Genomic DNA, 14170 nt, shown 5'->3' on the forward strand with positions numbered 1-14170 from the left:
GGCAGCTTAGTTGCTGGCTGCAGTTAAACCATGACAGTCAGGAAGAGCAATGAACCTATTTATAAAGGTTTGCATTTTCATAGCCTAAAAACACATGTAACTGAATAAATCACACAGATGAGTGCACCTCAGAGAAAGTATGAGAAATCCTCATGCTTTACACCACCATCAGGTTCTCAATACTGCACCCCTCCTGACTGCCTTCAGTCTTCTCCAGAAATCAGGCCCTTTGGCCAGAATAGCAATCAAAATGATGAAATACTCAATATTATCACACTGGTACCATCCAGCAGTATCCTTGTTCAAGTTTTAACTCTCCTGACAATATCACAGTGTTTCTCACTAGCTGACATCTCAGACTGCATGGCTATGCTTCTCTTCTTCACACTTTTTTTTTTTTCCACAGTACAAAATGTGGTCATTTCTATGCTGTCTTGACTGTGATAAAAGTCAAATAACCCATCCCTTAGCTCCAGCAGCATTGCATTTTATGCCATTTCTCCTTCTGCTCCTCAGTTACTTTAAATCTAGCTTGGAAACAACTCATGACTTGGAGCTGTTTTGAGAAATACCAACATACTGCAGCAAAAATACAGAAACTAAAAAACTATTTCAGTCTATGCAGAGATGGTGCAGGGACTAATTCTGCTGTGATAAAGCTTATTCCTCATCTACTCATCAAACAAACCATGGTTTAAAAATTATTTTAAATGAGACAACAGCTCTCGAACTGAAGAATCCCTTACTGGGAATGAATGGGGACACTTAAAATGAAGCTTGCTCTGGGGAACATACAAGAATGAAAAATGAAGACATGGTGCTCTGGTCTGTTCTTAACCCTGAAGAGATGAGATGCATCAGCATGACAGCACGGCTTCCTCTACATGATAACGATGCAGAACAACGAGCAGGAGAACAGGGGGAGATTTCCCAGCTGTAAGTCATCAGCAGATAAATTAAGGTACAGCTTAGTCCATCTAACTGCTACCTGTGCCTGTGATCTGGGGTGCAGTTAAAAGGGCAGCAGCCAAACTCTTCAGACATTTTCTTGTTTAACAAGGTCTTTGTGGAGACAAAACACCCCTAAACAGAGCTTTATTAAAAGATGATTTCATTTCCTACTCCTCCAAAAGTGGAAATCCTGTCCAAACCTCCTATTTTCAGAATTCACATTGGAGCTATCAAACAATGGGCCCCCAGCCTGGGCAGCTATTTAAAGCCCTGCTGGAAGCACATGTTTGGGTTTGCTTGGTAGGTGACTAAAGACTAACTGCATCCTCCAAGTTACCATCGTGGACCTGGGTTGAAAGAGGCGTTATAGAGAGATTTAAGGACAGGAAAACCAGACAATAAATGTTATGAACTTCATGAATTATCTCAGATTTGCATCCAAGAGATGTTGCCATCTGGTGGTTTGTGGAAAAGGAAGCCAAGGGATCTCCTGTGACCATCCAAAAAGGGGTTCTTTTCTGCTTCAGAAATCCTGAGCTGTGGGTCTGAAAATCAGAGCCCGTCTTTGAAGTGCATTTGTGTAATGTACACAGTTACTGTACTCACTCTTGCAACACAGGAAGCCTTATGAAACACTCAGGCACAGCACCAGCAATGGACAGGAGCCTCTGCTTTTCCTTTGAAACCTTTCACTGGAGAGGTTAAAGAGAGACTGGAGAGGGGGGTAAAGGTTTTTTTTTAAAGGCCCTTTACACACTGTAGATGCCCTAAAAACTTAGAGAAGTGTAAGACCCCACACATTACATCTTAAATAATTTCAGCATCTTAAATAATTTCAACACAGATTCAATCACTTTTTCCTGTGACTGATGTCATCTGGTACTGGCATCATTTCCTTTTAATTACACTGCCTCAAGCAATTAAGTACACCGAAGAGGATGAACTGCAAAAAGTCTTCTTGGCTATGCTGTTTTAGTCTATTTTAGGGGTTTTTTTGTTTCATAATTAAGAGTATTTTCAAATCCACAACTGGTATTGCCAAGTGGCCATTTGTTATGCAACTTGTTTACCCTTCTGGTCTACCAGTACAAAGATTGTAATTCATGAAATACAGCTTTTTCTATGAAGAGCTGTTTCTTAGGGGAAAACAAAGTCTGTGGTAGAAGTGAATAAAGCATGACCATATGTAAAGGATTTCACAGTAAAAGAAAAGTTTGAAATGAAGATATTTCCAAGCTAACTGAAATTAATTTTTGTCTATCCTTTTAACTAGCAGAAAGAAAGTAAGGAGGAAAAAAAATCAAAAAACAACTCTGAGAGCTATGAAATTAAGAACAAGTTAAAGACTGAAGCTGCTTCTCTGCCTTAGCTCAAGCAGGGAGAGAAAGCTCCCAGTGAGTCAAGGCACTTGGAGTCAATGGGAATGTGTCAGCCCTGTGGAAACTGCTGGCAAGCAGCTACCAGCAGACAGTCTCTCAGACACTTTTTCTACTTCCAATTTTGATTCTCCTCCCCTTTGAAACCCACACAAGAATCCTGCACCTTTTGAGAGCAACAAACGTGAAAAAAGCGATTTTGGTATTACAGAGCTTGGAGTAGATACAGCACATTGCAACAGCACTCACCAAGGCAATTACATCTCACAAAATTTACTTCTTGTTTTGGTGACCTGGCTCGCAGACAGGGTATTTCTTACCCTTCACTTATTTGATTAGCAGCTGCTGCAGCTCTGGATTTCTGGACTGTCTCTTCCTATTTGAAATTTCATTTCAAATTTCCCCCGTGTCTCCCACACTTTCCAGACTACCAGTTGCTAAATGCAAAAAGCAAAATACATGTCCAATCATACAGCTGCTATGGTGATGCCATACAAACTTGCACTAGATGCACCACACAAATACTGGAGCTCCCAGCACACCAGCTCCTGCAAGAAAATTTCCCCAAATCTCCCCAAGAGCTTCCCGATGCTCAGAGGCCTCCACTGGCCACGGCAAGCTGTGGTTGGGACTTTTGACTTGTATGGACAGTGATGAGGTCATCCTCCTTCTGCTGATTTGCTTGCCAGATCATGATTTGAGGACTTTTATGATTGGGTTGGGTTTTTTCCCAGTGGGAAAAAAAGCTGCTCTAGCAGAGAGGCAGGAGATGAGGCTGCTGTCTTGCAACGAAGGTTTCACTTCCCTGCTTTACACAGATTTCCTTCACTACCACATGCAATCTGCTTGGCCTCAGTTACCCTCCCTACCCTGCAGAGATGGCGGGAAGAAAAAAACGCATCCAGATTATGGCAGTCTCAGCTGCTACTGGAATAAGGACTTGCAGAAAAGCTCAGTTAATGACCAATACCAGTAGGACGAGCATCTGTGACCTAAGAGGACACATCCATCCCCAGCAGTACAAATTCAGCAGCCAACAACAGTTTAACCACAGCAGCAGAGATGGTATCATTTCTCTGCTTCCCTCCCTGCTCAGACCTCTGATATTTTCTTAACACCCCAACTCCAGTGACCAAGCTTTTGCACTAATGAGATCCACACCAGAGCAATGCCAGTGCCATTACACCTCCACCTTAACGCTGTGTCTGATAAAACAGTGCTTGAAATTGTTCTGCAGAACTACACAGTGCCTCTGGAACTGAGGAAAACTGCTTTCACTAGGGAGAATTTCAACCAGATGATTTAGAAATTGAAGAACTGTAACAGTGACAGTAAGGCCAACAGTTAAAGAAGGTTTTGGTAGCTTTTTGCTGAGACGAACAGAAGCTTCGTTGGATGATGCAACCTGGTGTGTCCTTAGGCTGGCAAAAGAGCTACTGAAAGCACACAAAACATCAGCTCCTGGCTAATTCTTGTGTCTCAGTAGCTAATTATGATACTTCAAGTTATGACTGACCAGCTAAGATGAGAATCTGTTTCTTAAATTAACACAGCCAACAGCAGAGCAGGATAAATAACCCATCCCATCCTTCACAGCAAGTGCATAAATACAGGTAAGTATTCTGTACTTTGAAGAAGTGATGAATCTCTATTTATCCACGTTTTCAGGTAAAATAAAGCTGCTCCCATAAATTTACCATCAAAAGTCCTTTTTTTCATTATATACAGAAATAAAAGCTCACATTTGAACAGTAGTATGGACTAGATATATTCAGTGTCTAAGGCTGATGATAAAAAAAGCATAGGAAAGAGGCAGATTGCTCTCATAATTATATAAAATGCAGCAGTCATTTAATTCTGCAGAGATAAGCTTTTATTTGGGTAAGTCTTTCAGGATATAGAGAATTTTCACATACAATGAGAATTTATGAGGTATTTTGACAGTTTATATTTCCACTCCATTTTCTCTAATTCTTCACCTAAAACAACTTTATGTTGTTAAGATTTCTTTTTAAATGTGATTTTCTTTGAAAGCTCTGCTAAAACATTCTGATTAATTTTGGCAGCAAATGTACTGAAATAATTTGTCTTTTACACCTCCATATATCAAAAACCTACTGAAAAAGACAAGAACCAAAAATTACAAATCTGGGCTTGTTTTGCTTCAGCTTCAACAGAATTACAGTCACCCCTTTCAGCCCAGCCACTGATGGACTTCATCTGAAGTCTCCTGGGGACCATATGAAATATTGAGGACTTGGGGCAAAAATGAGGGAAGAGCCCTCAAGTGCAGAAGGGATGAAGGGTAAGTTCAAGGGAGGCAGAGAGGCTCCTGAGTGAATCAGCCCTTCCTTAATCCACCTGAGCTGTCCCGGAGGAGCAGCTGTGCTCCCAGGGATGTGCAATGCTCCTTGCATCACAGGGACAAATGAAAGATGCTCGGAGCTGGAAGTAAAGGGTGAGATTTTGGCTAAAAGCTGCTTGCAGGAGATTCCTTGCAGGGCACTTGCTAAGTGCCTGGGTGTTGGAACAAGGGCTGGTCTCACACACACTTTGTGTTGCTCATGGCTAATCCCAGCGAGGTCAAATAACGCTCTGAGTCACCAGAGCCATCGCCAAGGCAACTGTGGAATATACAGAGTAAACACATGATTACAGATTCACTGAGCGTCCAGGAAGGAGGAGGAGGAGGAAGAGCTGCGTTGAAGTAAGTCATACTTCCACTGAAATCAGTGTAGTCAGTGCTGAAACAACACTGGACAAAAGCACGGGTGTCAGCAGAGGGTATGAAAAAAATTAGGCTTTTCCCATTTTTTCCTTTGCCTTTCCCCAGCACCCCCTTCACCACCAAAGTGGTTTCTTTCTCAGGTAGTCTCACCAAAATGAGGTATGAGCACAGATGAGAGTGTTATCCACATGGCTGCTTTACATCTGAGACGTCACCTCTTCCTTGCACCACAGCCCTGGACAGGGCAGGAATGACACTACCTTTCTGAAAGGTCCCTTAAAACTTTGTCTGAAACAAGCTCTATTTTGGGACAGCATCCATCCTGGTCTAGCATCACGTGCCACAAGATCATGACTAAACTGGGTAAAAAAAATCCAACAAAACAATCCATTATTGCTAAAGGAACAATTGAGAGAAATTCCCTCTTTTCCTTTTGAATCATGATCGGAGTCAGATTTCCCACTAACAGCGACAAAACGAGCTGCAGGGAGCCCTCCCCGGTGACTCAGTTTTATCTGGGGCTGGCAGGACAGGCAGTGCCCAGAGCATCACTCTGGTACCACCTGGCAGCCACCGCCCTGGCCACATCCAGCACAGCTCCGAGGACAACAGTGATAGGAAAGCATCGTTCCTGCCCGGAAATCCCATCCAGCACACTGAAGGGCTGAAGGGAACACTGAAGCTTTTCAGTTCCTTTCTTGGCGAAGCAGCCACAGCCCCGAGGGAGAGGTGAAGTCATTGCAAGCAGGGCTGGCAGAGCCCCACGCCCACCACACAAAAGCAGGGAAGGAGTCACCCCCTCTCCCCTCTTCTGGGAGAAAACAAGCACTAATCTAATTGATTGCACGGGGCTCCAGTCATCAGTAGCCATAAAAAGACTTCTCTTCCCAAGCCAACTGAACAACATGAACAGCACAAAAAGAGGAGGAAATGAAAAAAACGGAGTGGCCAACTTTTAGCCACTCATTCCCAGGAGAAAAAAACCTCCAAATTTTACTCCACGTGCATCTCTAACAAAACAATACTTAGGAGGTAGATGAAAAGACCAACCCAAGAAAAACACTTGATGGCCTGACTTACACTGTGTGTAGTGAAAATGTCAGGCGTTTTTCTCACACTGGTAGCAATGTGCTGCATAGCAACAAGTCAGAATGAAAGGTTAATGGTGAGGACTGCAGCCTGGAACACGCTCATTCCCACGGTCCTGAAGTCACCAAAGGGAAATGCCCCAATTCTTTTTGTTTTGTTGGTGGCACAAAGGATAAAAACAGTGGTGGACTTTCATTTGGAAATCCACCTCATCCGAACCAGCCACGGAGAGACGGCACCAAGCAGCACATCACTTGCACTGCAAGAGCTCCAGAAATGCTGTGTGGCCTCTGAGGTGAACAGGATTTAGGGGAAAGGGCTGTATTTCACCAGGAAGACAGCAATGAACCTCATCAAGTCAAGTGGATGATAAGTAGCTAACAATTACTGGGCTCTACACCATTTGGGCAATAGCATCTCTAAAATGGCAAATGTGTATTCCACCATCTTTCTTGCATTTAAAAGCTTTTTCCTACATCTAAAAGTAACTGTGAATTTTCTGTAAGAGATCACATAGTTACATATTAAACAATTGCAATCTCAATATAATACTAGTGAAATCAAGAAAGAGGTTTTTAAAAGGCAAAAGCAGTCATCCAAACCACATGTTCTACTCCCTGTGAATGTGTAAATGAGGAAAAAGACAACCACGAAAGCAGCATTACATTCCAGTCCACATGTAGTAACCAAATTTCACACACTGATACACTGACATGCAAAGAAAGGCAATTGTTTACCAGGAGAAATTGTCTCCAGACTCCCAGGATTAATCTTTCTCGTGCTTGTGCAGTGTTGGACAGTTGATCCAGTGAAGACCAAATAAAAAACTACATCATCTTCAACTTTATCTTCCTCAGTCAGCTGCACTGTAATAACAGAGTCACCCTAGGAAAAAGGACAAGAAACAAGGTTAGGTTTACATGACCAAGATCTGCATCATCTAAAATAAAACTACTTTTCCTACAAGGTTCACACTCTCCGTTCATACACTCCTTTCACAAGACTCAGATATGCAAGTCAACTTCAGCATCAAAGCCAGCCAATATCCAGGAAATATGCTGAATGCAGCTCTAGGAAGAGACATGTAGCAATCTCCAGGGTATATTCAAAACAACGACTTAATATGGTGAAATCACACCGAATCTAACAAACGGGTACACCCCACATATATACAGACATATCCCATCATATATGCATAGGTGAAACAACAGAAATGAGATAGTGGCCTAAAATTGCCTCTGCCTTCACAAAGTTGAAAAAATTCCCTAACTCCTGCTTGAGTGTTCACATTTCCCCTGTCCAATCTAGCACTGCCTCCATAATTCCAACTTGATCACTGAACGCATCTCTCATCCACAATCCATCAACACACAAAGATACCAAAGTTTTATATCCACTAAGATTTTTTTTCCACCTTCCTTACAAAGAAACAGTAACTGTGGTGGTACAGACAGTGGTAGCTCTTCTCACTCATCTATAAGCTCATGCCTTGGTGAAAAGCTCTGTGTGTTAGCAAAAACAGCAGTTCTTCAAGCTTTGAGAAAAAAACCTCTCATGATCTGGTGGTTGAACTCTCCTGCTTAGTATCATGGAGGGTTTATTTCAGTATCTCAGCATATTTTATCATTTAGCTCATCTCTGCTCTCAGGAAAAATTATAAAGGGCACACATGGTTAAGACAGTTAACCCAGCAAAGGGTACAGTAAATACATCTGAAATTCCTACATCTGCATGGAAAGGAGCAAGGGCAATATGAACCAACTTCAGTTTTCCATAGGGAAGGGAAAGCAAGGAAAGAGGATGGCTTACAACTACTGCAGAACTAAGTGAAGCATTTTCATTTGATGAAAAAAATCATAGACTCATTTAGGTTGGAAAAGATCTCCAAGATCATCAGGTCCAACTGTTAGCCCAGCACTGTCAAGCCCATCACTAAACCATGTCCCCAAGTGCCACATCTACACATCTTTTAAATGCCTCTGGGGTCTCCCCATACTTCGTTTATCAGCCTGAAAAATTTATATAAACTACGAGACACTGAGAACAACAGTCTGTGATGTGACCTTCTGCCCCTTTTCTGTCGAGATCAGAACCAGGTGGATGCCCCAGTTTTACGCTGCAGCTGTGGCTGCCAGCTCTCTGCCACCACCCCACTGAGCATATGGTTACAGCTGCCAATCTGGAAAAGATTTTAGTATTATTATTATTATTACTGCAGATTATGCAATTCTGATTTGCATATTCAAGAGTATACACGTCATTTCCTTTAAAACCTCCCCATTAAGATCACTGAGTTCATCCCTTCTCTTTGTCAAATACAACTACTGCAGAAAATTCCCAGACTTCCAGGCCCTCCCGTACATCCGTCCCGCGTTAGCATCGCTTCCCACGCTCAGCCTCACGTCTCCCTCTTTTCTCCCTCAGCTCCTTTTACGCTTCCACCTCCAGTTTATGTCCAGTTCTCCTCTGATCCAGCCCATCTGGCACCTCTTGCCAGGGGCAGGACTGCACCTTGTTTTATAAAAACAAGATTTTGCAGGGCAAGTACACAACCAGCCACTGGTCTTAAACTGGAATATGTGGGTCAGTGCTGTAACCCAGGAAAGAAAACCATATATTCAAAAAAAAAAAAAAAAAAAAGCTTAACAGAGCAGTGAGTGTATTTTGCATTTTCAGAGGTTGTAGAGTTACAAATGTAAATTTTAGGAAGGTCTCACGCGATAATATCAGACCAGAATTCCAGCTGGGGAGGAAGGAACCATACAGCAAAAGTCTCTCTTGTATAGAGACAGTGTTAAAACAAAAACAGGTGCAAAAAGAAATAAATCAGGCTTTAAATTCAAGCACGACCAGTTCACATACTGAGTTGAAAACTAAATATTCCATTTCAAGCAAATGGATCCAGATTTGAGCTGATGTTCAAAAAAACAAAAGCACAAGTTTTAACCTAAAAGCCCTTTGTGCTTTGGTTTTTATGTCTTTGTTCAAACTGTTTCTCCCTTAAGGCAAGAACATACACAGTACTTAAACAGATTTAAAATACAGGTGACACTTCAGAACACTCACCAACAGCACTGAGTGTTTAACATGCTATCTGTTAAAAGAGATTTTTCTTTTATTTAACTCAGAAATCAAGTACAGCTGGTCTAATTTTTGTGAAATCAAAGCAAATTGACATAGAGTTTTTGTGAGAGGACACCTGTCTATCCATGCAAACTACTCGGATTTCTAGGAAAAGCAATTTAATTTGCATCAGTATTGCAAAAGACAATTTGTATATTTTGTTATTTATAGGAAACCTAGTAAATACATGTAGAGAAACCTCAACACCAGAGGTTCCAGATAACCTGAAATCTAAGCTAGAACTTAGACATATAGCTGAACTTCTTATTTAGATACCTGACCTAATTTTGGAGGGGGAAGGTGGTCAGACCAGTGACTGCCAACAGATCTTTCCAACCAACTCATTCCACTCCTTAGATTTTAATTCAGTTCATTTCAGTTATTGTTGAAGTCTAGGGGGAGCACAAATTATCATCAGCTGGCATCACTTTAAAAGGCTCTTCAGCAGTGTCTAAGCAGCAATCCATGGTGGGAGGGTCTCTACCACCCTGCTCTCACCTCTTCTAGAGGACACTTCAGCAAAGACTGTGGAACACTGAGCATCTTATTTACTGGATTTTTTTACTTTAATTTTTAAGTTGTCTCCAAATATCTTTGGTAAGACTGATAATGTGTCACTTAAGTGCTGTGTGCTACAGTTTACTTACAGGTGTCACCTGAGCTAACTCAGTCCCTGTGCCTCCTACAGGTCACTGTGCTGATGTGATTCCAGATCCCAGAAGCAAAAGACCCTCTTTCTTCAACATATCTATCTCCCAGTTACTGACAATTTCAATGTTCACTGCCAATTCTAATTTGATTTTTAAGTTATTAAAACAATGTATTTATTTGGAAAGGAAATAATGCACAGAACAAACAAACCCCTCTCTTTCCAAGATTTTTAGAGTTGAAGAAAATCAGTTACAAATGCAGCCAAATTCCTCCAACCCACATAGAAGACTTTCCAACAGCCCTATTGCATTCAGCCTCCAAAAACATTTTAATTGAAGTATGTTTACCTTTATTCATTTAATATTGTCCAAAAAATGTCATCTGTTCAGTATCACTGCCACACAAGGTGGTTATTATAACCCTTCTTTCATCCCAAATGGCTAGAAATGGGAGGCCAGCCTGCCAATATCCCTTTGGTGAAAGTACAGACAGATCAAAGCCGTTCCCTGGAATGCTCCAACAAATAAGAATAATTTAATTTCAAAACTACTTTAGATCAACTAATATTTACTTGGCTTAAAGCCCATTGGAAATGAAAACATTCCATCTTGGTCCATTCATGAAAGAGGCCACTCTGTCCCTTGTTTGGATCTGAAAAATCCCTGGTCTTAAATGTAACGGGATATAAAGAAGGTGGATGTGGCTCTTTCCTCTACACATATTCCCTTCTCCAAACTGAAGGGAGAGGGAAGGTCTGCCTCATCACAGGACAGGTGAACTGGAAAAGCCAAGCCTGACCTTGAGCCTTGAACTAAAAAACAACTCACAAAGGGATTTTAGAGTGGCCCATCTCTGAAGTTTTGGCTTAGTAAGGCAGCAGAAATACAATTATCTTTAAAAAGGCCCAAATGCTGTTATTAGAACTAAACCCCAAAACTATCTAAACAGGCACCTGTTTGTCAGGATAATTTGCTGGCATTAGCACAACTCCACCTTTTTAGGTATCAGTTTTTCCAACACTGCAAGTAAATGCATGTGGATTGTGCCTAGGCAAAGCACAAACAACTCTGAGCAAGCCTGTTAAAATGGACTATTTACCTTCAAAGGCTTTTCTTTTTTAATAGATGACCTCAGCAATATTTGGAAGTGACAATGAAGTGAATAAAATCTTTAAGCTCAAAAGAATTAAGATCACTTATGTTATCACCTCAAAAACACTATCCACCTTCCAAAAGGAAGTAATTGTTTTAAGCATGTAAAGACATAATTCTTTTCCACTTGTGGCTCTGGAAATATGTCTGGTTTGGGGGAATTGGTCATCATTTGGGACCATGAAAACAGCCCTGGCAAATGCAGAATTCCAGACTTCAAGATGAAAAGAGTTTAATCAGCAGTAGGGAGGGTTCCCCAAGGGATATCAGCTCTACCAGAAACAGGTACACTTGTCAACAACAGACTGAAAAAGGAAAAAAATATTCTTAACATGCTGGCTAACAAATGTTCACATTTCTGAAAACAAACAAGAAATTAAAAAAAAAAAAAAAACAACAACCACACCACAAAAAAGGCAAGCTGTATTTTTGCATCTGAAACGTGTGATTTCTAAGCTGGTTTCCCCATGGCTCATACTGGGAATTTTAAAGAACATTTTAAGCCATTAACCACCCACTCTGACCTCCACACACAGAATCCAAAAATACTTATGAGAATGAAATGTGCATTAGATGGCAATACTGCAGCACTCAAGTGATACTTTAACATTCTGCTTTTAATGAGAAAACATCAACAACCAGTAATCATTAATTTGTTCTACCCAGAAAAGCAAAATGCACAAATTGCTGCTGACCATTGACAGCAAACTGTGGCTGTCTTCTCATGCAGCAAAAATCTACTGCATGGGTTAGAGCTTCACATGAAGGTAAGGAACCTTCCACCCACTGTTTCCTTCTAAGAGTTGTAGATTTTGGGGCTATGATGCCTTATTAAAGAGGCTGGATTACATGAGTAAATGTAACCTGCCCCTGTAACAAGTTTTGTTTTGTTTCCTCTATTCATAACATGAATCAGGCCCTTGTTGAGTCACTGCTTTATTGCATTTTTTGCTTCTTCCCCTTTGGGAAGCCCTAAACAGCTCCCAGGAGAGCTTCACTGTACCCAGCACAGCCCAAAATCACAGCTGGGGTTTCTTCCTCCTCCTCCTCCTTCAGTTCAGGCTCATTGGCACCTTTATTTATTCATTTTTAGATGGAGTTGGACTTGCTGTTACCCCAGCTACTGCTTGACACAGAGTACACAGGATCAGGCTGTAATTCCAGCATGAGGCAAGTCCTTTCACATCCCTGTGCTTTGAGTTTTCCCACCAATGAAATGGGAATTGTGGCTCAAACACACCAAGTACTTTTCATCCAAATGGCTTTTAAAAGAACAGCTGGCTTTTCAATCACCTGACATTTTCTTTGGAAAGTGTGCAGCACCAACAATAATGAAGCTAGACAAAATCAAAGGGAAAGTTGAGACCATTCCACCTCAAACTGAGAATTGCAGAGGAGTCTGAAAGCAGCTGGAGCATGGAAAAGGCAACTGGAAGGCACCTTTATAAAACGTAACAGAATTCATCAACTAAGGAAAAAAGGACAATATGATTGTTTAGATGCTCATTGACCCATTACTATCTACCTCTGGCAGTACACAACAAGATCAGCAACTAAACTTTTGCTCCCAGACAGTTCCCATATCTCAGCTGAGTACCCTGGAAGATCCCTCCCATCTAAGGTTACTTTGGGTTGGTGCAAACTTGTGCTTAAGCCCCCAGAGAACGACATCTGGAAAGGACACATGGACATCTCCATGCAGAACAAAACCAGCTGCAGCCACACAGGCTCCTGATTGCAAAAGGAAGTGGGGGTTTGGGCAACTATTTTTAGAGCAAACATGACAGTGCTCTCATCTCCTGGAATAACCCTTTTGATTGAGAAAGGCTTAGATTCCAGTTTTTCCAGGTCTGAGTAAGTCTTCCAGCCAGTCAGCTGTGACACAGCACTATCACTGCTGGCTCAGAAAACCACAGGATGCTCTTCTTCCATGGCAAGAAAATAACCTATATCCAACGAACTCTTCCAGGTTGCTATTCCCAGGTTAACAGATGAACAGCTCACCCTTAAGGGGCAGAATCTGGGGATGGGTCCTACCTCCAAAACATCCAGCTGAGCCCCCTTCCATCTCTGCCCTGGCACGGGGTGAGTTTGTCAGTGGATCCCAGTGCTGCAGCCTGAAACATCCATCCCCTTTCCCAGATGTGGCCATTTAGCCTGCAAGCTCCCAGCACATGGATAGAAAAGGGATGGACCATGGGAGGAGGTCAGAGGTATCTGCTACAGTGAGATAACAGCAATCATTACAGACATCCTCAATTTCACCACTATGGATTGACTGAGAGGAGCACTTAGTGGGGGGTAAAAAAAAAAACACATCAAACAGAGTTTATTCCGCAGAACTCCAGGCCCCAGGAACAAAGGTAGGGCTGTGAAATCTGCCTGAACATGTGCAGCTCTAGAAATCCCTCCTCGCCAGGAGATATCCCCCATGATAAAGGCAGTGACCTGGGTCAGGAGCGTGGAGAAAGATGGATGTCGTTGGGGTGGAGTGTTGCAAACTCCTGCAGATAAAACCTTCAGGGAAAGACTCCAGAAATAAATAGAATGGCAAGCTGCCAAGTTTTGGGGCAGATTGTGTCCTTTTTCATAGTCAATGACTTCAAACTCCTTGATCTTAAAGCATGAAGCAGAGAAGTTTTCCTAATTAAAAAAAAAAATCAACCCACCCACACAAAAGAAGAAAACAAGAATGACTCCTGTGGTTTAAATAAAATAAATAAATTAAAAAAAAAAAAAAAATCGATCTCCAGACCTAACCTTATTTCCTTTTTAAATTAACAGCAGTACTATTATTTCTACCAGTGAAAGGTTTCAGGTTAACAGCACAGATACTGAGCACCTCTGTGATGAGAAACCCAGATTTTGCAAAGCACTCTCTCATTCTTTGGAAAATACAATCACAGACCATTCTGTCTTGCCCGCAGGCCACCAAAAGAGCAGAATGATGGCACGCATTTTTCTGCCAGCCCACAGAGCAAATCGAGGTGATACCTTCCATATTTCATTAACACTGCACTGAGCCAAGTCATCTCCTCTTCCAATGCTAGCCACAAAGCCATGACTGAAACACTGACACAGAGACAAAATAACTTTTCTTC

General features: G+C 41.7%; 1 protein-coding gene across 6 annotated transcripts in view; it reads right to left on the reverse strand.

Moving 5' to 3' along the window:
- AKAP13 (A-kinase anchoring protein 13) overlaps positions 1 to 14170 on the reverse strand; it is a 205971-nt gene that overhangs the window by 127275 nt on the left and 64526 nt on the right. For all 6 annotated transcript variants that reach the window (XM_032122281.1, XM_032122282.1, XM_032122284.1 and 3 more), the window contains exon 5: positions 6882 to 7029. In XM_032122281.1, coding sequence (XP_031978172.1) covers positions 6882 to 7029 — 148 coding nt within the window. The remainder of the gene's footprint in view (positions 1 to 6881; positions 7030 to 14170) is intronic.

Source organism: Corvus moneduloides, chromosome 13, assembly GCF_009650955.1.
Source record: "Corvus moneduloides isolate bCorMon1 chromosome 13, bCorMon1.pri, whole genome shotgun sequence".
Taxonomy (NCBI): Eukaryota; Metazoa; Chordata; class Aves; order Passeriformes; family Corvidae; genus Corvus; species Corvus moneduloides.